The sequence below is a fragment of the Lipotes vexillifer genome, unplaced genomic scaffold, assembly GCF_000442215.2.
Source record: "Lipotes vexillifer unplaced genomic scaffold, Lipotes_vexillifer_v1.1 scaffold1046, whole genome shotgun sequence".
Lineage (NCBI taxonomy): Eukaryota > Metazoa > Chordata > Mammalia > Artiodactyla > Lipotidae > Lipotes > Lipotes vexillifer.
In genome coordinates, this window is record NW_006772034.1 from 222,627 (window position 1) to 249,336 (window position 26,710).

The 26,710-nt window shown below is 44.9% G+C and overlaps 1 protein-coding gene across 1 annotated transcript in view; it reads left to right on the forward strand.

Annotated features, from left to right (window-relative positions):
- LOC103091151 (serine/threonine-protein kinase 32B-like) overlaps window positions 1-26,710 on the forward strand; it is a gene marked incomplete at its 3' end in the record, with an annotated part of 219,547 nt that overhangs the window by 183,262 nt on the left and 9,575 nt on the right. Inside the window, 2 exon segments of the mRNA XM_082931285.1 lie at window positions 1,418-1,455; window positions 18,444-18,533. Of these exon segments, the coding sequence (XP_082787411.1) occupies window positions 1,418-1,455; window positions 18,444-18,533 (128 nt within the window).

The window sequence follows — 26,710 nt, forward strand, 5'->3', positions numbered from 1 at the left end:
CCCCCTCACCTCTGATGTCTCCCCTTAGTAACTTTCCATCCACCGATCCCCACCTGCTCCTCGACTACAAATCCCCACTTGTCCCCGTCGTGTTCAGAATTGAGCCCAGTTCTATGCTGCGGTGTCTTTTCCCCTTTGGTGATTGCAACTGAATAAAATCTGTCTTTACTGCTTTAACTACTGTCCTGGTTTTTCTTTGACTGTGTCTGCTGGTGGCAGATGCCATGCTAGGGGTGCAGAAGTGAAGAAAGCAAAACCCCTGCCTTTAAAAAGCACAGCTTGGAGTTGGGAGCCCTTTGCTATAATGATGACATAGAGCAGAATTTTCCAGAAACTCCCCAGCCGAGATTTCACTGCACATGGCCCGCTGTGTGCAAAAGGGATCAGCAAACTTCTGAAGGACCAGATAATAAATATTTTAGGCTTTGAGGGTCACATCAGTCCATGTTGTACATTTCTTTTCATTTTTGCTTTGTGCATGTGTGTGTGTCTTGTTTTTTTTTTTTACAATCTTTTAAAAATGTAAAAGCCCTTCTTAGCTCACAGACTGTACAAAAACCAGCTGATTGCTGGGTGTGATCTTTTTTTTTTGTTTGTTTTTGCGGTACGCGGGCCCCTCACTGTTGTGGCCTCTCCCGTTGCGGAGCACAGGCTCCGGACGCGCAGGCTCAGCGGCCATGGCTCACGGGCCCAGCCGCTCCGCGGCATGTGGGATTCTCCCGGACCGGGGCACGAACCCGTGTCCCCTGCATCGGCAGGCAGACTCTCAACCACTGCGCCACCAGGGAGGCCCCTGGGTGTGATCTTTTAAGAAACTGAATTGACATCTTCAACCCTGATTTAATCATCATGAACATGCGTACACTTCTAAAATCACAGATTTTAGAAATTCAAGCCCCATTCACTTCTTTATAATAAATGTCAAATCTTCTGAGATTGTACAAAGACTGGCAGAGGCTGTGGACAAGGCTGACCAGGACAAGTTACTGAACCTCCCAGAGCCTCAGTTCCTGGGTCTATAGAGCAGAGACCATTACACCTGGGAGGTTTAGTACCTAGCAAGGTGGGAGGGCTAAATTCCATCAGGAAGGGTAAGTGTCTGTACCCACCAGTAGAGACCCTGTGCTCAGTGAGCAGTCATTCCTGGGACTCAAGAGGCCAGAAATCGTTAAGAATATTGAGGAGAAAAATATTCACACAATCCACTTGCAGTTCCAGGAAAAGGAAAGGGAAGGAAGCAAGAACACGGGGCTCCACTATCATAGCAATCACTCTTCTGCTCCCTGAGCCCTCATGCCGGGGGAGAGACAAGCACTCTAGGTGTTGTCAGGCATTTACCCCCAGTTGTCATGTTTGTCACGTGCTCCTCAGTAGGCTCCAGAAATCACATTTTCAGCTTCTTTGTTTTCTCTTACAGAGACATCAAGCCAGACAACATACTGCTGGATGAACACGGTAAGCCTGTTATGAACGCTTTCTAGAGACTATTTCAGTGGGAACTTTGCGACTCTGGGAATTTGGTCCTGGTCCTGGTGAGCTGGATTTTAGGGTTGACTAGAAAGCCTTCTTTTGTTTCAATCCTGGTGAATGTTCAATCCTGGTGAATGAACACCTGTGTAAATTTCTGGTCTGTGTCCTGCTGCGGTGAGTTAAGTCCAATGTATTTGATGGTTTCATATCTAAAGACATCACGGTTCACGTCCTGGTGTGAGGGCAACAGGGCAGAAATGGGAACGGGATACAAGGTTGGAAAGCTCTGAGCTTCCCACCCCTGCTCTCCGACCTGTGAACCCGGGGCTTCAGAAATGTCACTCACCTCTCTAAGCCTCAATGTCATCTTCAGTAAAATGGGGAAAATGATACCCACCTTCCAGATTGTCATGGGGATCAAATGCGATAGGGTGTGCTTGGCAAGCTAGAAATCAGTAATCAGTAATCCTCTAAGCCTTCCCTCATCCAGGCTTCTCAAGCTTTTATGTGTGTACGGAGTGTGGGCATCTTCTTAAACTGATTCAGTGGAGTGAGGTGGGCCTGGGATTCTGCATTTATAACAGCTCCCAGTTGAGGCTGACACTGCAGGTCCATGGAGAAGGCTCCATGTCAGCGGCTCTCCAACTCTGGTCTTATCGGAATCCCCTGGGGGACTTGGTAAGAATCAGAGGCCAGACCCTGTCTTGTTTAGAGAACCTGGGCCTCTGTGTTCTGAGTCAGTCCCAGGCATGTGGTGCCCAGTCAAGTCAGGACAAGTCCAGGGCACAGCCCAGCAATGACTGCAGTCCATGCCAAAGGCAGCTTTGCAGCCAACCATCACGGCAGTCTTGGAGACTAAATTCCCCGATGTGCTTTAGGAACTCATCTCCCAAGGGCTTTCGGGGCTGTGGGCTGGAGTGAGCAGGGATTTTTCTGCTGTGCTGCTGAATCTTTCGGGGATGAGTCTGCTGCCTCATCTACACGGCTCCTCTGACCTACCTCCCCCACTCCCTCCCTCAGGCTGAGGCTGTGGCTCCAGCCCGAAGGCCCTCTAGGACTTGTGTCACCAGTGTGTCTCGGGGAATCCTGCCTCGTTGTATAAACCCCTTGGTACTGGGAGACAGAGTGGGAGTGGTGGATGGGACCATCTGGGCTCCAGTCTCCTGCCAGAGGCTGAAACCAGCCCAAGTGCTTTGGGGCAGAGAGGTGAAATCCCTGTGCTCCTGAATGGAAGGTCAAGGATGACCTTAGGTTGCCAGGGGGAAACTGAGCAGAGCTGAGGCTGCAAATCAAGGTCCCCAGTTCGTATCTAAAAAGCAGGAACCCCAGACCTGGGTCTCAGCTGGTCCCCCAACTAGCTGTGTGTCTTCAGGCAAGTTGCAAAACAAGTAATACCGCCTTGCAGGGTGGCAAAGGTCTAAGACAAGATGGGGAGGATGAGCCACTGTCCCAGCACCAGGACATAAAGGTGCTCGGAAGGGCTTGTATTAGCTTATAGCTCTCAGCCTCTCCTGTCCCTTGTCTGCTCAGATCACAGAAGCAGGTGAGGCAGAGGGAGAGGAGGCACAGGCTGGGTGATGCAGGACCCCTGGCAGGGCTGTCCTGGAAACCAGGGGTGTGGAGGGCAGGGTTCTGCCTGGGATCCTCACGGCCCCAGCCAAGAGACTAGAGAGAGACTTTTGGACAAAGACCTTTCAGGCCCTGGGCAGCTTTCCAGAGGCAAACAAGGCAGGAACGCCAAGCAGTAGGAATAATTCAGCTGTTTCCTCCAGGATGAAATGAGACTCGGCAAGCCTGTGGGGTAACCAGGGCCTGCCTGACGCCATAGTTCGTGCCCGATGCTACAGCCTCGGGTCAGAGCTCACACAGCCTTCTCTGGGTTCCCTCGTTCCTGGGCTCCTGGATCTCCGTCCATCCCTTCCTACCTCCCCTTCTGTGCTCGTCCTCACCTCTCCCCCTCAGCCCTTTCCCACTTTCCTCCCAGATCTCCCCATCCTTCCCCAACTCCCACATGCCTTACACAGTGTCCTGACCCTGCCCTTTGGCTTTGCAGCATCCCACACACTCCCCAAGGATTCGAACTACTCCTCTCTCTTCTCTAAGCTCCTTTTTCATCAAGCTTGCTGTCGAGACAGAGCGCTGAACACTATTCCATACTAAGATGTGAATGGCTGATACCCTCCCCTCCATCAGCTTTAGCATGCGGTGAGTGCCTTTTTAGGCAGTGCAGAAGAAAAATCAGGAGCAGAGAATTCTCAAGAAACACAAGTCTTCTCCCCTAGGAGAGAAAGACAAGAGAGGACACCGTGGCTATGTTTTTCCTTCCCCTCATTTGTGACAGGAGATAGATGCTCATCAGCTTTTCTTTCTTTTTTCCTTACTTAGTCATTGTTGCCTTTTTTCCCCCTCCAGCTTTACTGAGGTGTGATTGGCAAATAAAAACTGTATATATTTAGGTTGTACAATGTGATTTTTTAAAGGTGTACAACATGATGATTTAATACACATATGCACTGTGAAATTAACAACACAAGGTAATTAACGTATCCAGCACCTCTTATAGTTACCTTCTTATTGTGTGAGTGGTGAGAACATTTAAGATCTACCCTCTTAGCAAATTTCAACCACACAATACAGTATTATTAACTACTGTCACCATGCTGTACATTAGATCTCCTTACCCTGTTGTTAAATGCATTAAAAAAAAAACAGCTTACAAAACAGATAACTATGTGTTTCTATTTAAAGAGTTTGCTGATTGATCTCATTAAGTGTTTTCTCAGAGAACAAGTTGGTTGCTGTGTTTACAGTGAGTTATAAGCATAATTAAATAAATGCATTCATGTTTTATTTAAAATGTTCAAGATCTGCTGGTTACACAAAATCCAAGGCTCTCACAGAAGTGTCTCTGCTCCCCCGGTGTCTGCTCTGCTTTCTGATCTTTCAGGCTGGTTTTATCTCCTAGAATGGGCGCTTCTCCACTCTGAGATCTGGGGTCTCTTGGCTATAGCAGCAAAAGCAGAGGGAGACCATACCTGGAGGTAAAATGAAGTTGAAGGAGGTTGTAGCATCATAGCACAGCGTGAGAGGAAGAGTTGAGAGTGCTTTAGGGCTGAGGGCAAAGTGCTCTAGGAAATGGGGAATTTAAAACTGTAGAGGGAAGGGGAAGGGATTGCATTCATTTTCTGTTGGTACAATAATGCTGGGTGATGAATAACCACATGAATTTAATGGCATAAACAAGAAGCATCCAGTTAGCTCACAGGCCTGTGGGGTTAAGCCCTTGTGGGCAGGGCTTGCTCCTAAGACTGAGGTCCTGCAGGGTCAGCCAGGCAGCTACGGTGACGTTGGCTGTGCTCACTCCCATGTCTGGGGGTCGTCTGGCTGCCAGCTGGTACACCATGACCTTGGCTCATTGACTGGGCAACTCGGCCCAGCTCCTCATGGCTCACCTTCTGGAAGGCCAGCCCTGTGTGACCTCGCGTGGCCATAGCAGAAACAGAGGCAGGGAAAGCCCAGTCACTTAAGCCACCACCTGCATCACATTTGCTGCCATCCCAGTGGGCAAAGCAACTCACAAGACCCAACCGGGTCGGGGTTGGGCACTGCCAAATGACATGGCGAAAGGAAGGATACAGAGGAGGAGGAACTGCGGAGATTAATGCAATCATCCAGCAGATGGGCAGGTGGGGGGCTGGTATTTAACACATGGGAGCTTGACTTTCCCCCAAATGAGCAAAGAGCCGGGAGCCAGAGACAGAAGGGCAGTGCCTGCGTTTTGCCCTGAGTGTCTACTGAGGATCCTTGGTCAAAATGTACTGAACTTATACTGTCAGCTTTCTTATCTGGGGTTTCACATTCTCGAATTGAACCAACCTCAGATGGCAAACGTTCAGGAAAAAAACTCCGGAAAGTTCCAAAAAGCAAAACTTGAATTTGCTGCTAGCTGGCAACTGTTTACATAACATACGCATTGTACTTACAACTATTTACATAGCATTTACATTGTACTAGGTATATATAAGTAAAAAAAAAAAAAAAAAAAGTATATGGAAGGGTGTGCCCAGGTTATATGTAAATTCTACACCATTTTATACATGGGACTTGAGCATCTAAAGATTTGGGTATCAGTGGGGGTCCTGGAACCAATCCCCTGCAGATACTGAGGGACAACTGTAGGTCTGTCCTCTTCTGTATGCAAGAAAGTAATTCCTTCACTTTTGCAGACCTGCCATAAGCCAGGTGTTGTGACAGGCGACCCAAGGACACAGACCCCCTGTGGCCGAGGACATCGTGGTCTAGGGTGGCGCTTCTCAGCCACGGCTGCATGTCACCCAGGAACTGTAAAAGGTGCCAGTGCCAAGGTCCCACCCGCATAGGCACTCACTTGACTCATCTCTCAGGAGAAAGTGCTGGGTGGGGGGGGTGGGGGGTGAAGTTGGGGTTAAAGCTACCAGGTTGTTCTAAGGTGTAGCCAGGGCTGAGGGAGAGACAGAAAAGTAAACAGGTGATTCCGACCCAGCAGGGTCAGTGCTGGGACGGGCAGGGGTGAGGCTGTGCCCGAGCAGAAGGGCAGTGAAGCTGGGGGATGGGGAGGGGGAGGGAGGGCTTTCTGGATCCTCCCTCCAGAGTGTGGGCACCAGAGCATCCGGGAGCAGAGCATTCCAGAGGGCAAGGGAGAAAGCTCCACTAGCCAGAGGACAGCAGGCTGTGAGGTGTAGAACTCATTCTTTTCTCAGGGACCTCGGGATGGGCGCTTGGGGATGAGAAACCTCACCTGGACCTTTAGTAACAGGTGACACAGCAGCCACGCCAGCAGAATGAATCTGTTTTCTCATTGTATTCACCATGACTTCTATTTCCTGTAATCTGATGCCACTATCCACTTGCCCTAAACACCCCAGTGCCAGGATCCAGACAGCCAGGGACAGCTCCTGTGCCCCAGAACCCCTGAAATTATTCAGACTAGCCAGTCCTAAGCCTGCTTGCCCTGCCTTGCCTGTTCCTTCCCACAGAAACCAGCAGAAAGGCACTTGCCCACATTTCCTCCCTTCTCCCTCTGTCTCATGACTAACGCTAGTACGTACCTGGGGGGGACCCACATGGTGTGATGTGACCCCTCCTCTTAGGAACTGTGAATAACAAACTATCTTTTCAATGGCAATTGTCTCCTAATCTGTGGACTTCACTTCTAATTTTCTATTAACAGGCTCTAATTTCAGAGCACTCATTTACTGGACTTATTTCAAAGAATTTCCTCTCCATCTGTTGCTGACATATTTGTCGGCAAGTGTGATAAGTGTTCCCCAAAACGGCAGTGGCCAGAAGCAACGCCCCCTTATCACTTGTCAAAACACTGTACGTGCTGTGACATCCCCCTCACAAGACTCCAGGAAATTAACAAATCAGGCGTGTGTTGATTCTGAAGCCTCAGATGCAGGGATTGGAGCAGCTGAGTTGGAAATGGGAAGAGCCACCCAGGCAAGTCGGGGGGCAGAGGTGTTTCTGCTAAGTCAGAGGGGCCAACAGTGGGTGTCATTATTCTAGACGAGTTTAAGGGTAAAGCTTAGGAATGTGGCTTAAAGCTAGCCCGGAGTCCTTGGGAGGCTTGTAATGAGATTCTTTCTGAAGACTGCTGGGAATAGAAGTGTCTAGCACAGCGTGATGTCTTAAAGTCCTGAAGACCCAGAGCAGGAATCTCTGAGGAACCCCAATAAATAGCCCCCTGTATTAGTTTCCTAGGGGTGCTGGAACAAAGTCCCACAGATTGAGAGGCAATAAACAGCAGAGATGTATTGTCTCTCAGTCCTGGAGACTAGGAACCCGAGGTCAAGGCGTCCGCAGGGCTGTGCTCCCTCTGAAGGTGACAGGGAAGGGTGTGTGTCAGTTCTGTTTGCCAGCTTCTGGCTTGGAGACACGCATACTTCTTTGATTTGAGACAGTGTAACTCCAGACTTCAAATGGCATTCTCCTTCTGCTTCCTTTCTGCTTCCAAACCTTGCCTGAGTGCATTTGAAAGGCAGAAGCTAAATCTTGTCCAGAACCCTAGCTGCAAGAGGGTCAGGACATGTGGTTTTTCTCTCTTTCTGGTCCTTATAATACCAGAGGCAGGAAAGAATGGAGTGGAAAAGGATGCTAGGTATCAAGATATAGTCTCTATCCCCGTGCCTCTCAGTCATTGCAAAGAGCAAATCATGGCTGAGAAAGTTTATAAAAACCTCCCTGTAAACCTAATTCACTGTCATTAGTATGATTGCATAAAATTACATGCCAACACAGAGACGTGGGAGGGAAACGATTGATCAGGTAGCCATGGCTATGCTGCAGTAACTAATTAACCCAAAATCTAGTGTCTTAACATTAAAAGCCACAGAAGTAGAGAAAAGGGGAAAGAAACTCAGAACTGTTGAGGCCTCTCAAAAGCCTTGGGGGAGGTGGTTTCCAAGCAGCATCGAATCAAATAGGGTGCGAAGGCTGGGCAGGTTTTATGAAATCACAGTATAGCCCGGGGAAAGGCGTTGAAACTCGTCTTGGGTGGGAGTTCCCCCAAATCTCAGCCTAGAAGCTCAAGAAATCCCACACGTGTTGCGTTTCTTGTACCGTGCTATTGCTTGCTCACCCCCGCACAGGGGGAGCAGGGAGCACACAGATTTTTTGTTTTTTGAAGATTTATTTATTTATTTATTTATTATTTTATTTAGCTTTGGCTGCGTCGGCCTTAGTTGCGGCACGCAGGATCTTCATTGAGGCACGCGGGATCTTTCGTTGCGCCGCGCAGGCTCTTCGTTGTGGTGCGCGGGCTTCTCTCTGGTTGTGGCATGCGGGTGTTCTCTTCTCTAGTTGTGGTGCACGGGCTCCAGGGTGTGTGGGCTCTGTAGTTGTGGTGCGCGGGGTCCAGAGCACGCGGGCTCTCTAGTTGAGGCCCGCGAGTTCAGTAGTTGAGGCGCGCGGGCTTAGTTGCCCTGCGGCATGTAGGATCTTAGTTCCCTGACCAGGGATCGAACCAGCATCCCCTGCATTGGAAGGGGGACACTGGACAACCAGGGAAGTCCTACACAGATTGTTTTGAAAGTCCTTCTTTCCCATCCCAAGTCCAAGATAGGGGAGGAGGTCAAATCAAATAGAACAGAAGAAAATCAGAGGGTCATTCATTCTACATCAGGCAAAGGTGTGCCCCGAAACAGAGTCAGTCTTTGGTTGAGGTAAAGCCAAATGAAGCCTGGATAAGCTGGTGCCCTGGAATTTGATTTGGTTTCTTTCTTTCTTTTCTCCTTCCTTCCTTCCTTCCTTTTCCCTCTCCTCACCCCCTCTCTCTTTCTGCCACTGTCCTGCAGTACATTCACTGTCATCTCCAGGAAGACAAGAGGAAACAGTGCCCAGGATGTGTGATCCTGAGGGAAGTTTCACAGCCAGGGTAGCATCACACTGACATCTTGGAAGTACAGATATTATTAGCAGTGAGCATGTGAGCCTGTCATGGGTGGGGCAGTTGGGTCTACAGCAAGGTTCTCATCCTCTTGGGCATCCAGCTGCATCTTTTCAGCAGCACCACTGTGACCTCTGGCTTAGGCATGATGTACACCCTGTAAACCAGCTAAGGTGGGGATAGATGTTCCCACGAGGCTTTACTCCAAATTCCAGGGAAACAAGGCAGAAAATAATGTGGGAGGAGATGATCTCTTACACATGGACCCCCTGTCAGCCTAACTCCCAATCTAGTGCCCTCTGGTGGGCACTACCTTAGCACTCACTCCCAGGAATTCACAGCCAGGAATCCAATCTTGGCTTCCTGAGGACAGATCTAGAGAGAACTCACTCTGCAGTAAACAAAGCCTGCCGTTGGGTTGACTATCCCCTCCCAAGCAGACCCCATCTTTTCCTGGATTGTGGCCTTGTCGGTCCCAGTGAGAGCACTGCACTGCCCTCGCTCACTTAGTAAATACCCACGCAGGTTTGGGGTTATTTCATTACAGGGGCTGAGAGGGGAGAAGGGAAGCAGGGTGGCGTGGTGAAGCAGGAACAGACACTTGTGCAATTTAGCTGCAGAAGAAACAAATGAAAAGTCAGCAAAATTCAGGAAGGCTTTGGATGTTTTCTCCTGGAATATACAGGGAAGATGCAGGAATCAGTCTTCGAAGTAGGAGTCCCTGTTACTGGTAGAACTGAGAAGATTCTCTGCATTGTCAGTTATACCCCAATGAGGGGACTGTGGATGGGACTTTAGCCCTGTGTAATCTCCATCATCCCATCCCCCAGTTCCATGACACAGGTAACTGGCACATCCTTAGTGTCTGCAATTTCAAGCCCCCTCCACCCATATGCACAGGTAGGAGGTGCTCATTAAATGATTGCTAAGTGAATGAAGAAATGAGTGAGAATTTTTCCAAGTCACATGGATGTCAGGTACTTTTGTACTCGGAAAATAGCCCAAGTTACAGGTCCTCGTGGTGCCAGTCCTGACACTGACACCAGTGATTACAAAAACCATGGAGAGGGTGGCTGAGTCCCATCAGCTGAGCTCCAGCTGAAAATGACGTTGCTACAGTTTTAAAAGTCAAAAATTGAAATGGAGTGTTGTCAACTCCTGTAAATATCATGATAGCCTTAAGAAGTAAAGAATGAAGAAAGGTGATACGATTGCCTACCATATTTCCTTCATTTAGTCTTTTATTTGGTCAGTCGATCACCCAGTCAAGAAACACTTGATAAGTACCTTTTCCAGGTCAGGCCAGTGCTAAGGTACTGGGGACATAGAAATGACTGAGGGAGGATTCCTGGCCTCAAGGAGATGGACAAAGTGACAGATACAACATGGTGAATGCTAGCATGGGAATGACAATGGAGGGGACTGTGGAGGTACAGGTCGGGGTCCAGAGGAGAAGCCTAAACTAGTCAGTCTGCCATGGATTAAATGTGTCTCCAGCAAAATTCATGTTGAAGCCTTAACCCCCAGTGTGATGGTACTTGGAGTTGAGGCCTTTAGGAAGTAATTGGGTTTGGAAGAAGTCATAGAGTTGGAGCCCCCGTGATGGGATTCGTGCCCTATAAGGGGATGAAGGGACCAGAGCTCTCTCTCTCTCCACCATGTGAGGATACAGCAAGAAAGCTGTCATGTAAACTAGGAAGAAGACCTTCACCAAGAACCCTACCATGCTAGCACCCTGATCTTGGACTTCCAGCTTCCAGGACTGTGAGGAATAAATGCTTGATGTTTACACCACTCAGTCTGTGGTAATCTGTTTTAGCAGCCCAAGCCAACTAAGACACACACAGCCCTCGTGGTAGTGAGTCTCCTGTTAGTGGAAGCAAGCAAGCAAAGGTTAGCTGTGCATCCAGCAGTAATATAACCCTGCAGCCAGGTTTTGAAGAATGAATGGAAATCTGCCAGGCAGAGGGGAGGAAGAAGCATTCCAAATGGTGTCGGAGTCTTGGAGGTGTGATGAATTTCCATGAGTTCAGAGAAAGGAGAGAAGCAGGGCTGGAGTTCAGTATTCATAAACAGGGCTGGGAGGATGATTATTGATTATTGATTCTCTCATTAAAACTTGTACTAACAGATCTCACACAGTATCCTGGGCTCCTTCTCTCCCTGATTTTTGAATGTTTTTAATTTACAGAAGACAAATAGCTGAAAAGTCAGTTCATATTTGCACATTTTGTAGTAAATTTCCATTCTCCTTAGAAGGTACTCGGAGACCTCATATGGCACTAATTTTCACTTTCCCGCATCTTGACTCAACCGTTAAAGGAGACACACCGGGAAGTTACAGCTCATCAACTCACGAGGTACAGAAACCAAAAGTGGAATTCTGCTGTCTGGCGCTCCTGTTGGACGTGAACTCCCTGTAGACTGGTCGGCTTCAGAGCTGCCCCAGATCCTCCGCCCCAGAGGGCCGGAAGGAAGTAAGGGCTGGACTGTGAGACTCAGCTCTGAAGGGGGCAGCGTGGGGCGGAGGGAAATGCCCGCCCCGGAAGAAGCTGGAGACAGACAGCTTCCCACGTATCCGCTGCTGACCGTGGATGAGTCACTGGTCTCTGGAGCTTCAGGCTACTCTTCTGTAAAAAACAGGGTAGCCATACCCCCCTGATAAGAGTACTTAAGGATTAAATGCGCTTCAGCACCAATTATGTACCAGTTATGCAACCCTAAACAACAGCAGCTTAAATAGATGGGGGATACATTTTTTTTCTCCCTCTTTATCAGTTTCCCTGCTTTGACTATTGCCCCTACAATCCATACACAAGCCGAAGTGATTCTAAGGTGAGTTGGATTGTATCCCTCTTTCTCAAAACCCTCTCACTTGGAGTAGAAGCCATCTGAGCCCCTTTCCCACTTTCTCTCTCTGGCCCCCTCGCTGGTCCCTTGCAGGGCCTTTGTGCTGCCCATTCCTTCTGCCATCACACTCCTCCCCCAGGAGTCCAATGGCTTGCTCCCTCTCTTCTTTGGGTCTTTGCTCAAAGGTCACATTCTCAGTCCCTATCTACTCTGTTTAATGTTTACAACTACCCTACAAGGTACTTATTAGTATTAGAAGAATCAGAGGCTTATAGAGTGAAATAACCTGCCCGAATCTCATGGTAAGTGGCGGACGCCAGCAGTGTGTGACAAAGAACAGGGAGCCCAACTCAAATAGTCCTAAACAATAAAGGTTTTTTTTTTTAGCTTGTGTAGCTGAAGCCCAGTGGAATGTGGCTTCAGGCAGGCTTCGCTCAGGCTTTGGCACCATTTCTCTGCCACCCTTGCAGCTCTGCCTTCTCCAAGGATAGGCTTGGGTCATCTTCAGCTTGTCTTTCTTTGTGGAAGCCAATGGCTTCTACAGTTCCTAGGGGGGCGGGCAGGGGGGTAGTTATATCCCCACATCACACTGGCCAAAGGCAGAGAATAGCACTTTAGGTAGCTCCTGAAAAAAAAGAAAGAAAACTCTTCGTTTCCTGAATCCCTAGAAAATAATCTCCCCAGTTTTCATTGGCCCCAATTGGTTCATATGCCCAACCCTGAGCCAACTGTTAGAGCCAAAGGGTGAGGTTAGCCTGGCTGGCTGCAGCTGGAGCCACATGCCCCATTCCACAGCCAGATGTGCAGGGATGAGTAATTGCTGAGATAAGGGGATGTGAGTGGCCACAAACAGCAGATGGCCCACACAGGAGCACAGCTGTTTGTCCTTGAGCAATCTGACTCTAAAGACTGTGTTCTTCACCGCTGTGCTCTAAGCCCTTCAACCAGGGAAAGGACACCATCATTGTAGGCAGATGATGTGCTTCTATGCCTAGAAACACCAAAAGGCTCGCTAGAAAAATTATCAAAATTAATAGCGGGTTGTGAAATTTAAGAGAGACATAATTGCTTTTCAAAGACTCACAAAATTTTTTTTAACGAAACAGAAAGAGTTTTCTCCTTGGAAAAAGTCTAATCTCTCCTCCATTAACATTTACTGTGACCCAAGCTGCTTCTGCTTTGTTGCGCCTCATCTGTGTGGCCCAAAATATCCCCCCAAGTCCACATAACAGGTGACAGAATGTGGGGGTAGTGGAGGGAAGGAGGGAATTCTCATTCCCTTTAAGGAACTATCCTGAAAGTTGCAAATATCATTCTGTTCCTATCCCATTGGTCAGAACCTTGTCACATGACCACAGCCAGCTGCAAGGGAGTCTGGGAAATATAGTCTTTAACTGGGTGAGCATGAACTCAGTTAAAAATTCTATTACTATCTGAGAAGGGGAGATGGGATATTGGGAGATAATACCTTGTACTATGGATGATTAATAGAGTAGCCAAATAGGAGATAAATAAGCAAAACCTAAGAGCTTTTTATTGTACTAGAAACAACTAGGTATAAAAAGAAAAGGAAAATATCTTCACTCAAAATAGTGACCAAAACTATATAATATCTAGGAATAAATTTATCCAGGGAGTTACAAGGTCTAAATGAAGAGAACACTAAACATACACTGAAGGAATAAAGCTGAATGAAAGACAGAGCATGACCTTGGGTAGATTACATGTCCACACTTCTCACATGAATGCATAACTTAGTGTAATTCCTATCAAAATCTTAATGGGAGTATCTCCTAAAACTGGACAGAACTCATCTCCAAAAATAAACATTTGAGAATAAATATTCTTTTCTATGTTTCCAAGAAAACATGGAAAAGAAACAATCATGAGGGTGACCACTCTCATCTAATTTTACAATGAGCTACAAATCTATTGTAATGAAATGAGTATAGTTCTGGTGCAGCAATAAACAATAGGTCAGTACAACAGAAGAGAGAATCCATATGCAAATCCACATATATGTGTGACTTGATGTAAAATGAAGGTCACATTACAAGTTATTGGGGAAGGATGAAATTTTCAATAAATGTTGAAACAAATAGCTATCTATTTGGAAGAAATAAAATCAGAATCTATATCATACCATATAGAAAAATATAATCCATATGGTTGGGAGATTTAAATATTGATATAAAATATAAATTATATATATATATATATATATTATAAGAAAATATTGAGGAATATGTAAAATCTTGGGGGAAGAATAGGTTTCTGGAAACTGGAAAGTTATAAGTAAAATAATATTCAAACTATAAAAATAATATATTGTTTGAATTTTTTTAACTTTCATATGGAAGAGATACTATAAAGTCAAAAGAAAAGCAGTAATCTAGAAGAAGATATTTGCAGTAGATGGACCAGAGAAAAGGGTAAATGTATTGAATAGTCAAGGAGCTCTGACTGAAAATTGACCAATATTCTAGATAGGCAGTTCTCAGGGATACTGGTCACGTGAAAACTATGCAGCCGCATCAGCACTGAAATAACATTTCTCATCATCTGATAATAGCCAATAAGGAAAATTATTGATAACGGTGAGTGCTAGTAAAAGTGCAGAGAAATACACACTCATATTCTGTTTATAGTACCATAAATTGTAAGTTTGGGGAACATAAAATGCATTCCCTTTAACTACACGCTTCCGCTTCTGGGAATTTATCCAGTCAAAATAAAAGTAGCAATATGTAAAGATAAGTTCGAGAATACTACTGCTGCATATTTTATAAGAACAAGACAAACAATTAAGCAAACAAAACTGGAAACAACCTGAGTGCCATAATAGGAGAATTGTTGAATAAAATATGGTATAACCATATATGGAATACTCTACAAATGCAGGTCCACAATTTCTTTTCTGAAACTCTTGGGGCCAGCTATGGTTTCATAACTCAGATATTTTCAGACTTAAATATATACTTGTATTAAATAATATATATCATAATAATATGAAAATAATGTGTCTAACATAACATATAATAATATTTTTAAATAATATATGCTGTATATTATGTAATATGTACTGTATACTATGTAGCAAGGCTTGGAGAGCATCTTGTAATCAAATACATAAATATTTCTGTAGCAAAACATGACTTTTCACCCTAAGTAGAATAAATAAAACTATGAAGGGCCTCCCTGGTGGCGCAGTGGTTAAGAATCTGCCTACCAATGCAGGGGGCACAGGTTCGAGCCCTCGTCCAGGAAGATCCCACATGCCGTGGAGCAGCTAAGCCCATGCGCCACAACTACTGAGCCTGGGCTCTAGAACCCGTGTGCCTCAACTACTGAGTCCACACGCTGCAACTACTGAAGCCCACGTGCCTAGAGCCCGTGCTCCACAACAAGAGAAGCCACCTCTCGCCACAACTAGAGAAAGCCCGCGCACAGCAACGAAGACCCAACACAGCAAAAATAAATAAAATTAAAAAAATAAATTTATTTTTAAAAAAATTTTAAAAACTATGAAGAGGACTTCCAGGCCAGATTTTATCACTAAATGAATTACAAAACAACAAAACAAAACAAAACAATGTGGATTTCGAATGGAGGTAGGGATTGTGGATCTCATAGGTAGACCTACGTATATTGATTTGGAAATATGTCCACAGTTCATGGTTAAATGCAAAAGTGACTCTTAGAATGACCCATGGAGTATTGAGCTCTTTATTGTAAGAACAAAACCAAACTCCTAACGTGTGTGGATATACGTCTGCATAAGTGAAGGGAGAAATAATGGAGGAGCTGTATGAATCAGGGTGGTTATATGGCAGGGAAAGGAGAGATTCAAACACATGTTTGTATTCTGTGATTTATTATAATGAGCTGGCTTTACTTTCATAATGCAAACATTAAAAAATTTTAAGAGGAGGAGAAATGAAAGAAAACCAAATAAAAACCCTATTAGAAGATTCCAGAATTCCCTCCCAGCGGTGCTACTGTGCTCGGAACTGTTCAGGTGTGGGGTGCAGAGATGACCCAGACGTCCACCTACTTTCACGTACCTCACAGTGGAAAACAGGACTGTGAATTTACTCGTTTGTTAGTGTTAGAAATGAGGCAAAGGAGGATGCAGGAGTGGACTGGCCCTAGCTGGAGAGGGGATTGGAGCCACGCCTTGGCAGGACAGTACTGCTAAGAGTAAATGCTTATACAAAATTCCCTACTTACGTGTGTCAGTATGCTCTAACCATTTCATATGTATTAACTCCCTGACTCCTCCCAACAGCCCTCTGAGATGGATATTTTGTTATCATCATCCCCATTTTACAGATGAGAAAACCAAGGCTCAGGGAGATTATTTGCCCAAGGTCACACAGCTGGTCACAACAAAGCTGAGACCCAAACCAAGGCAGCCTGTCTCAGAGTCTGTACACCCAACTACTGCACTGCACTGCCTCTCTGCAGATAGGACCATGGATGGCTGAATGGGAGGGATGCTCATCCCAGCCCCAGAGGCTGGAGCAGACTGGATATGTTCTAGAGATGCTGCCTGGGTGGGGACACTGTGTGCCTGGCCAGAAAGGGTTCCCAGCAAAGGCCTGGCTGGGTGACTTAAGCTTCATCCACAAGCAGCTGAAGGGTACTACAGATCATCACTGAGTACCTCCTGCTGCATCTCACCCGGGAGCACTGGATAGAGCGCCTGGCAGAGCAGCTTAGTCACACATCGGTGCTGGCTGTTGAGCCTGAGATTTGGGATTTGCATGTGACACCGCTGGTGCTTTTTCTGTCCACTGTGGCTGATCACATCAGGCACGCCTCTCCCATGAACCTCTCAGCAGGCCTCTTTGCAACTGCTCTAGTGGGGGTCTGTCCATCTCTTGGAGGTGCCCTCCAGGCTCTCCCAATGTCCCAATTTTGTGTATGCCACCCACCTATGTATTTAAGCCCCACCATCCCAAACACAGCTCTCAGATTTGGTGAAAATCCAACCATTTTCACAAGATGATGTGATGACAAACAGAAAGAAATGTGATTGCATTTATATCAGGTATTCAAGGATCTCAGAGCTGGTTTTATTTTATTTGATGTGTTTTTAAAATTCTGTAGTGCTTTACAGCTTTCAAAAGTTTCACACACATGATTTCCTATAATCCCATAATAACCCTTTTTTTTTTTTTAATCCCCTACCCCTTCCCTCTCCCCGCTGGTGACCACTAGTTTATTTTCTACATCTGTGAGTCTGCTGCTTTTTTTGTTTTATTCACTAGCTTGTTGTATTTTTTAGATCCCACATATTAGTGATATCATAACGTTTTTGTCTTTCTCTGTCTGACTTATTTCATTTAGCATAATGCCCTCCAAGTCCATCCATGTTGCTGCAAATGGCAAAATTTCATTCTTTTTTATGGCTGAGTACTATCCCATTGTATATCTACACCCGTTGTACCTCTTCCCTATCCATTCATCCATTGATGGACAGAGCTGGTTTTATTTTCTGTTCCAAATTCCCCAGAGAGCCAGTACTCACTATTTGGGATTTTCCTCCTTCTCACCTCTCACCCTCTTTCTGTCACTTTCTGTCTTTTCCCCCTTATCCCCGCATCTCCTTGTCTGCTTCCTTTTCTGTCCCTCTTCCTTCCCTCTCAGGTTCTTCAACACCCACGTCCTATCTGCTGTCGTTACTTTAGGCTGGGTGGAAGGTGGTCTCAACCCCCAAGCCCCCTCCCTACCCAATTCATCAGGTACAGTACTAAGGCCCCCGCTGACCAGAGGAGACAGACAGCAGAACAAGGGTGTCTTCAAGGCATGAGAATCCCCTCTCCACGCACCCTCTCCCAACCCACTGTTCTCCTGAGAGAGGGAGTCTGGACTCTCCTGTCTCATTTATTTATCAGGAGCTTTCACTCTCTGGACCAGTGCTGCTAAACTTTAATCCATAAAAATTTCATTATGTCTTCAACATATTTGTTTATCTATAAATAATATGCATGTACCACCAAAATTCACAGTATAAAACCTGCATATAAAATAGATTTTTTTTCACCTCACATATTTATATATGTATCTGTTTTTTGGAGGGTGAGCATATTTGAGTTCTACTATCTTAGCAAATCTTAATTATACAATACAGTGTTATCAACTATAGTCATGATGTTTTGCATTATCCTCAAACCTTATTCATCTTAGAGCTGAAGGTTTGTACCCTTTTACCAGCCTTTCCCTATTTCCCCCTCCCCCGACCCCCAGCAACCACTTTTCTACTCTCTGTTTCTATGAGTTTGACTTTTTTTTTCAGATTCCACATACAAGTGAGACCATTCAGTATTTGCCCTTCTCTGTCTGACTTCTCACTTAACATAATGCCCTCAAGATCCATCCTTATTGTCCCAAATGGCAGGATGTCCTTCTTTCTCAGGGCTGAATAAATTCCATTGTATACACATACCACGCCTTGATTCATTTGACTGTTGATGGACACTTAGGTTGTTGCCATAGCTTGTCTACTGTAAATGATGCTGCCCAAAATAGGCACTTCTAAAGTATCCGTTAAAATACTAATGTAAATAAAAGTTCTAATATTTTCTCCCTGCCCCACCCACTGCTTTGCAGACCACAGCTTTAAATCAGACAAGGAAATAACCCAGCTGCCTGCAGCTCTTGCTAACTGTGGTTTCTGATTCTCTATCTCCAGGACATGTTCACATCACAGACTTCAACATAGCGACGGTCGTGAAAGGCACAGAGAAGGCTTCCTCCATGGCCGGGACCAAGCCCTACATGGGTGAGTATATTCCAGATGCCCTCAGGCCTCAGCATTCCTCTCCTCCTTCATCTCACCCCTCCCTCACCCACCTCCCATCCCCTCACCAGACCCCAAACCATGCCCAGTATGTGCCGTGCTCTCTCACACCTTCGGCCCTTACCTAAGCTGTCTCCCCTGCCAGGAAGACCATCTCCTCCTGTGTTTTCTAGAGAACTCCTACTCAGCCAGAAAGGTTGGCTCCAGCTTAGGGAAAAACAAACAAACAAGCAAACAACAAACCCTTCTTCTTTTTCCTTAAAGTCCAGTAGTGTCGCCAGAATACAATTTTGGTGTTGGTCATTTTGGATCTATATTCTGAGGTACACAGTGCTCTTGCAATGTGGTTTCAGGTTGGTTTTTCTTTAGGACTTTTCATGGAAATGTCATTTTCTTTTTAGTACACATTCTTTTCCTTTACTTTTTCTTTGTTAAGGATGCCTATTACCCGAATGTTGGGTCTTCTTTGTCAGTCTTCAATATTTGCCATTTTCAAATCTTTCTTATCTCTTTCGTCCTATGTTTACATTTTTTCTCATTTTTTTTCTTTCTCTTTATTTTAAAGCATTCTCTGTTGCGTTTATTTGCGTTGTGTACTTTCTAGCGAAGTATTTATTTCTGAAATAATTTCCCTTTGTTTCTAATTTTTTTTCCTGAGTTCTTTTGCCAGATTTCTGAGTACTTAAATTATAATTTATGTGTTCTTTCGTGTCTTGCATAATCTTTAAATGTCTATATTAGTTATTAATTCTTCATGTCTATATTAGTTGTCAATTGCTATATGACAAACCATGTCAAAACCTAGTGGCTTAGAACAATAACAATTGTATTATCACAATTCTGCCACTTGACTTTTTTCTTTTCTGACTTTTTTTTACCATTTTTATTGGAGTATAATTGCTTTACAATGGTGTGTCAGCCTCTTCTTTATAACAAAGTGAATCAGTCACACATATACATATGTCCCCATATCGCTTCCCTCTCGCATCTCCCTCCCTCCCACCCTCCCTATCCCACCCCTCTAGGTGGTCACAAAGCACCGAGCTGATCTCCCTGTGCTTTGCGGCTGCCTCTCACTAGCTATCTGTTTTACGTTTGATAGTGTATATATGTCCGTGCCACTTTCTCACTTTGTCCCAGCTTACTCTTCCCCCTCCCTGTATCCTCAAGTCCATCTCTAGTAGGTCTGCTTCTTTATTCCTGTCTTGCCCCTAGGTTCTTCTGACCATTTTTTTTCTTTTTTTTTTTTAGATTCCATATATATGTGTTAGCATACAGTATTTGTTCTTCTCTTTCTGACTTACTTCACTCTGTATGACAGTCTCTAGGTCCATCCACCTCACTACAGATAACTCAGTTTCGTTCCTTTTTATCTGCCACTTGATTGAGTGGTTCTTCTGCTGTTCTTTGTTGGGGTCACTCATTCAGCTGCTGGGTCAGCCAGGACAGCTGAGATAAATGGGCCCCTCTCTCTGGGTGGTGTTTCATATCAAGGGGACTAGAGAGTGCTTGCTGACATGGGGGCAGCGGTTTCAAGAAGGAGAACCCAACTCCCACGTGCCTATCAAGGCTCCGCTTGCTTCACATTTCCTGATGTCCAACTGGACAAAGCAAGTCACATGACGAAGACCAGGGGCCACATGGGAGGGGACTGCACTGGTCATGGATACCAGGCAGCCTGATTCATTGGGGAACCATTTATGAAACTGTCCACCACACTGTCTTTTCTGAGGTGCTTTCCTTGTACAACGTTGTTCTGCTCTTTATTCTCCTTTCTCTTATAACTTGCCATGGAATTTGACTTTGATACTTTTCTGTTGCTCATTTCCACGTAATGTTAGTTTTCCTGAACCTTTATAAGATGGTGTGGCTCAGGGTAGCTTTTCTAACAGACTTGCCTCTTCTGTTGTTTAAGTGACATGTCACATCCCAAGGCAGTTTGCTACCTGGGATTTCCTTGCCCACTTCTATCTGGACCTCCTCTTTCTTTGGTCTGAGGGGCCCCCTTCCTGCTCAGTTTTGATTTCACTCCCAACAGTTTCTCCCTGGGATCTTTCCTAGATGAGAGCTCTGGCTGGATTGATTAAAGCGATTTTGTGTCCCGGACTCTCCAGCTCCTGCAAAACTTACCAAGGATCCTTTTCACTCACCTGAGATGGGTCTGGACGAGTCCCTCCCAGTTTCAGCTGCTATTCTCAGACTGGTCAGCTGTGCCTCCCAGTCAATGTCTGCTCACTATTTTGAAGTTCCCTGTCCTCTGGTCCATCATAGGCTGTGTTATTTTTTTCTTTGTTTCCTTCTGTACAGAAATCACTGCCATGGAGGGCTTGTCACTATTGCTGGTTTGTTCCCACCTGCTTATAGTTTGGGGTCTGGGGGGACAACTTAGCTTTGTAGTAAATATTGCCCATGGTTTTTGGTTTAGCTATTTATCTGCTCTGCCATTGTTTATAGGTGGATTGTGGAGATTCAAAAACTATGTCATCGTCTCCCCAGAATGGTCTCCTTGTGTCCTTCATCTTTAACTTACTAAATAGATTACACAAATGAAGTTTGGCAATTAATAATGGTAAAAACAATACTTTTTAGTATTTACTATGTATGTGCCAGGCATTCCATCCATAACCTTATTTAATCCTCATAAACATGAAGTAGGTGCAATTATTTATTCCCATTTTAGAGTTGAGGAAATGGGCTGAGAGAGGTTGGGGGACCTACCCAAGTTGACCTTGGTGGTGAGAGCAGACCCAGGTCAGTGTGAACACCAGAGGGTATACAATGAGTGGGTCTGTCCATTTCACAGAATCCCCTTGGGATGCTGAATACAGACCTTAGTAAGGCTTTCGCTGTTGACGATCTTTCTGAAATCCCATTCCAGAAGGATCCAGAGCTGGGGCAGTTCTATCCAAGGAGGTCCCTGCTTTAAGATTCAGCAGAGGTCAGGCATGGAGATGGAGAATGACAGTGAAGGAGGGGATAAGGCTGCCTCCAGGCCTCTGAATCAAGCAGTAGAGGGGATCACAGTGATGATCACTGTGCAGGGAACACCGCAGGAGGAGCAGGTGTGTGGGACGGTGGGAAGGATGAATTTGAAAGTGAGGTCTGTAGGAACTTCAAGACATTCAGATGTACTCCAGGCAACTGGAGAGTGATGTGGACTCCATCTGTGCATGGGGAGTTACCGGCACGGAGATGCAGCAAAGCCACGGCAGTGACAGGGTCCCCCAGGGAGGACACAGGAGAGAAGAACTCCAATTCTAAGCCCAGGAGCATTTTGCCAGAAGGGGCAGGTAGAGGCCGGAGGAGTCATCATCTCCAGAGGGAGGATGGAGGAGGGAGGTGACATAAGAGAAGAGTCTCCCAATTGGAGCCACCTCTATAATCCTATAAATTAGTTCCCACTGCCTTGAGGCTATTTCCAAAAAGCAAATTGATCTCTAGGAAAGTAGATTCTGGACCACTGGAGAAATTCAAGACAATGTTCTCCCAACCCTGACCTTTCTGCCCCTGCTTTGCCACTGTTCATAGCAGACTTTCCTGGGCTACCTCAGCCTCATGCCCTGGCTTCCCACTCATCTCTGACGCAGCTCTGTCCTGGCTCTCAGCCTCTGGGAAAGCAGACCAGGGTTGACCCAGAGGCCCCACTGTCAAAAAGGAGAAGAAAACCACCATGTATTTTGACCCCACCAGATGTCTGTCATTACATTTAATCCCCAGAAGATCCACATGAGGATTCTACATCTCTTTCATTTTATATATGAGTAATCTGAGGCCCATAGAGGTTAGCTAACCTGCCCAGAGTCACACAGCTGGCAAGTGGTGGAGCCAGAATTTGAAGCCATGTCTATTTGGGTCTGAAGTCCATGCTTTTTAAAAAAAAATTTATTGAAATAGAGTTGATTTACAGTCATTGGGTCAGTTTCAGGTGTACAGCAAAGTGATTCATCTTATATACGTGCGTGTATATGTGTATGTATATATATGTATAAATATATATATTCTTTTTTTACATTCTCTTCCATTATAGGTTATCACAAGATATTGAGGAGAGTTCCCTGAACTGTATAATAGGTCCTTGTTGGTTATCTATTTTATATGTAGTAGCGTGTATATTTTAATCCCAAACTCCTAACTTATGCCTTCCCCCCTCCCCTTCGGTAACCATAGTTTGTTTTCTGTGTCTGTGAGTCTACTTCTGTTTTGTGAATAACTTCATTTGTATCATTTTTTTAGATTTCATGTATAAGTGGTATCATGTGATATTTGTCTTTGTCTGGCTTACTTCACTTAGTATGATCATCTCTAGGTCCATCCATGTTGCTGCAAATGGCATTATTATTTCATTTGTTTCTATGGCTGAATAGTATTCCATCGTGTATATGTACCACATCTTCTTTATCCATTCATCTGCCGGTGGGCACTTATGTTGCTTCTGAAGTCCATGCTTTTGCCACTGTACCAAGCTGCCTTTTTGACACTGAGTTCTTGTATCAGAAAGTCACATTTCTCAGACAAGAAAAAAGTGTATTGTCCCAGCTGTACCTAGGATTCAGGGCTTCTGGTGTCCTTCTAATTAAAGGAGCTTCAGTCCTGAATTAGTGAACGAATGCACAGGAGAGATTTTTATGGGATTTAGAGAGCACAGCTGATTTACCAAATGGATATATTTTCAGAGACTGTAGGGGTTGGCAGTGCCAAGCAGTGGGAGGTTGGTGGGGAAAATGGAGGTGAGAGGGAAACTCTCTCATTCAGGTCACATCCTGCAGTTCCCAGGGCTATAAATTCCTGCTATCAAGTGGCAGGTTTGTTGATTTCGTTCACTTGAGCTGTTCAGTTCAAAGCCCCAATAACAAGTTCCCAGAATGTTCCAAACACGGATTCAGGGAACGGGCTGATGAGTAAGCTCCCAAAGGTTGCTCACGAAGGATGATCCCAGAAGAAATATTTGCATAGTACTGAATTTTCATTCATTAAAAGAGCAGATGGAATTCACCAACAGAGGAAAAAAAAACTCTCTGAAACGTGCCAAATTAGAAGTCAGAAATGTTCCAGCAGCCTCCCGGGGCTTCAGAGTTTATTCATCTGAGGTGAAATGAAGAGCTGTGTGTTCTTTCAGCAAATACAGTGTTTCAGAGGTGTGAGGCTCAGAGTTAGGCACTGGGGCACAGGGGTGAGTCATGCTCTGCAGGGCCAAAGGGGCTCAACATCTGTGGGGCAGAGAGCTGTGCAGGCCTGGATTTAAGCAGGTCCCTGTCAAGATGGACTCCCCAGAATGGGACCATCTGAGGAGTCAAAACCTCAGGGTGTGCTCAGAGCTCACCTGCCAGGCGAGGATAAGGAAAGGTCATTTCAGTCCGTGCAAAGGCATAGAGGAGTGGCGCAGCATGGTGGCCTGGGAGACCCTAGCACTACCATGTTTTTATAGCTTGTAGAACAAGAGGAGGTGAGAGGGAGAGACGAAACAGGCCAAAGTACCAGGGTCTTGAATGCCATGGTAAGGGCCACAGAACCAGTGGAAAGGCCAATGCTGGAGACTCACGGGATTGGCCTCATGGGTGGCCTTGGAGAAGAAAATGGGCAATCGGGCTTGCCAGAAATGGGTCTTGATGAAGTGTGGGCTTCAGCGTGGGGTGATTTGGGTGTCTTCCACTTAGAGGCTGGGTGAACTTAGGCAAATCCCATTAGCCAACGTAATACACTTAAACTGCCCAGCATGGTGAAGGTCAAACCACGGGATCCGCCAGTGTCCTCATCTGAGAAATGGCATTAATAGTTATGCAGTCTGCCTTAGTAGATTGTTTGTGAGGATTTCGTGATGTAACTATGGAAAGTACGTAACATAAAGTCAAGTGTAGATGCATCAGACTGGTAACTGATATTATTATTGTTGCTGTTATCATTATTCAGCCTATTTAGTATATGTTAAGCCCTGGGAACCCAGAGCCAAATCTGACATTCCCTTGCCTTATGGAGTTTGCCGTCTAATCGGGGAAAGAGACCCCAACCAAATCCTAATTCATGATAGGAGCTGGGTCAGCTGGGGGGTGGTGGGTGCCCTGGGAGATCATTGGGCCGGTGCCCTGTCGGTACTCACCATATGTGAGTTCCTTTCCCCAGTGAGTAAACACAGGTGGCTGTGGAGGCACCATGGCCATGCTTGTACTTTCCTTGTAGAAATGATGGAGGCTAAAGGAAGTAAATTTTGCTACCCCCGTGCCAGAGAAAGTGACAGAGCCCAGCATTCAGACCCAGGCCAGTGAGGCTCCAGGGCCCAATATCTTTCCTGAGAACCTGCCAATCCATCCATCCATCCATCCATCCATCCATCCATCCATCCATCATTCATCCATCCATCCATCTGTTCATCCATCCAGCAGAGATTTATTGAGCACCTTCCACCTGCCAGGCAGTGGTCTATGGGCTGAAAACACATCTGTGAACAAATAGGCAATATTCCTGACCTCATCAGTTTGGCTGTTTGTGAGGGAGACAATCACTTTGCAAATCATCAAACTGATAAATATATAGTTCGAGATGCTTATTTTTGAGGAACAACTTTCATGTGGTAAAATGCACTCTTTTAATGTAATCCAGTAAATTACTCCACCATAACGAAGACAGAGAAACAGTTCCATCACCTCCAAGATTCCCTCAACCCAGTTTCTGGCAACCAGTGATCAATTTTCTATCCCTATAGTTTTGACTATTCCAGAAAGTCACAAAAACAGAGTCATATTTCTAAAACTTTTGAATCTGGCTTTTTTACTTAGAATAATGCATTTGAGGTTTTGCCGTGTTGTGTGGATCAGTAGCTTTCCTTTTGATTTCTGAGTAGAAATCCTTTGGATGAATATACACATTTGGTTTATCCATTCACCAGTTGTATGGCATTTGAGTTGTTTCCAGTTTTACAAAATTATAAATAAACTATTTGCGTACAGGTTTGTATATAAACTTAAGTTTCTGCTTCTCTAGAATAATTACATAGAAGTGGGATCGTTGGGTCATATGTAAATGTACATTTAACTTTTTAAGAAACTGACAAACTGTTGAATATAGTTTCATTTGCTTATTTGCCATCCAAATACCTTCTCTGTAAAGTATCTTTTCAAATCATTGCCCATTAATTTATTGGGTCATCTGTTTTTTATTATTAAGTTCCGATAATTCTTTATATATTCTGGTTATATATATATTTATATATATATTTATTTATTTATATATTCTGGTTATAAGTCTTTTACCAGATATATTTGCAAATATTTTCACCAGTCAGTGGCTTGTCTTTCTGTTACCTTAATAGCATCTTTTTAAAATCAGATGTTTTAAATTCAAATGAAGTCCAATTTTTTTATTTTTCATTTATTGGTCATGTACGGGGTGTCATTCTAAACATCTTTTCCTCCCTCACATGAAGTCACAAAGATTTTCTGCTTGTTTTCTTGTAGATGTTTTGTACTTTTGGGTTTTACATTTAGAACTATAGTCCATTTTGAGTTCACTTTTGAATGTGTTGTGAATTTTCCTTGATTTACAATCCAGCATTTGTTGAAAAGACGATTCTTTCTCTATTGCACTGGCTTTGCAACTTCATCAAAACTGAATTGACCATAAATGCGTGGGTCTGTTTCTGGATTCTATTCTGTTCCATTGATCTACTTGTTTATGTTTTTGACTAATCTCATACTTTTCCTTTCACTTCACAATAATACTCGGATCAGGTAGTGAGAGTCCTTCAACTTTTTTCTTCTTTTCAAAATTATTTTGCCTTTTCTATCCTTTGCCTTTTCATATAAGGAAAAGGCTTTGTGCCCAGTCTTTGTCATGAGTACCCAGTGAGGGTATGTAGAGAGGAGTCTGTGAGTAGTGCAAATTCCTCTTGTATCTGGACAAACAATAGTTCTATTCTCTCACTTAAGTTCCTATACAACCTTCAGCAATTCAGTTCAGTTAAGCATCTTAATTTGTCTCCTTACTCTCTTCTATGGCAGCCCTATTTTCTTCCCATGCTCTTCCCAAGGTAAGCCAGTATTCACATCCCAAACCTTCTTGAAGGCACCCGTCTTTCCTTAAATTTCAGACTAGTTGAGTTCAAGAGAAGTTATGATTTCATAGATAATCTAGCTTTTTCTCACTGTTAGGCTGGGAGTGACACTCTT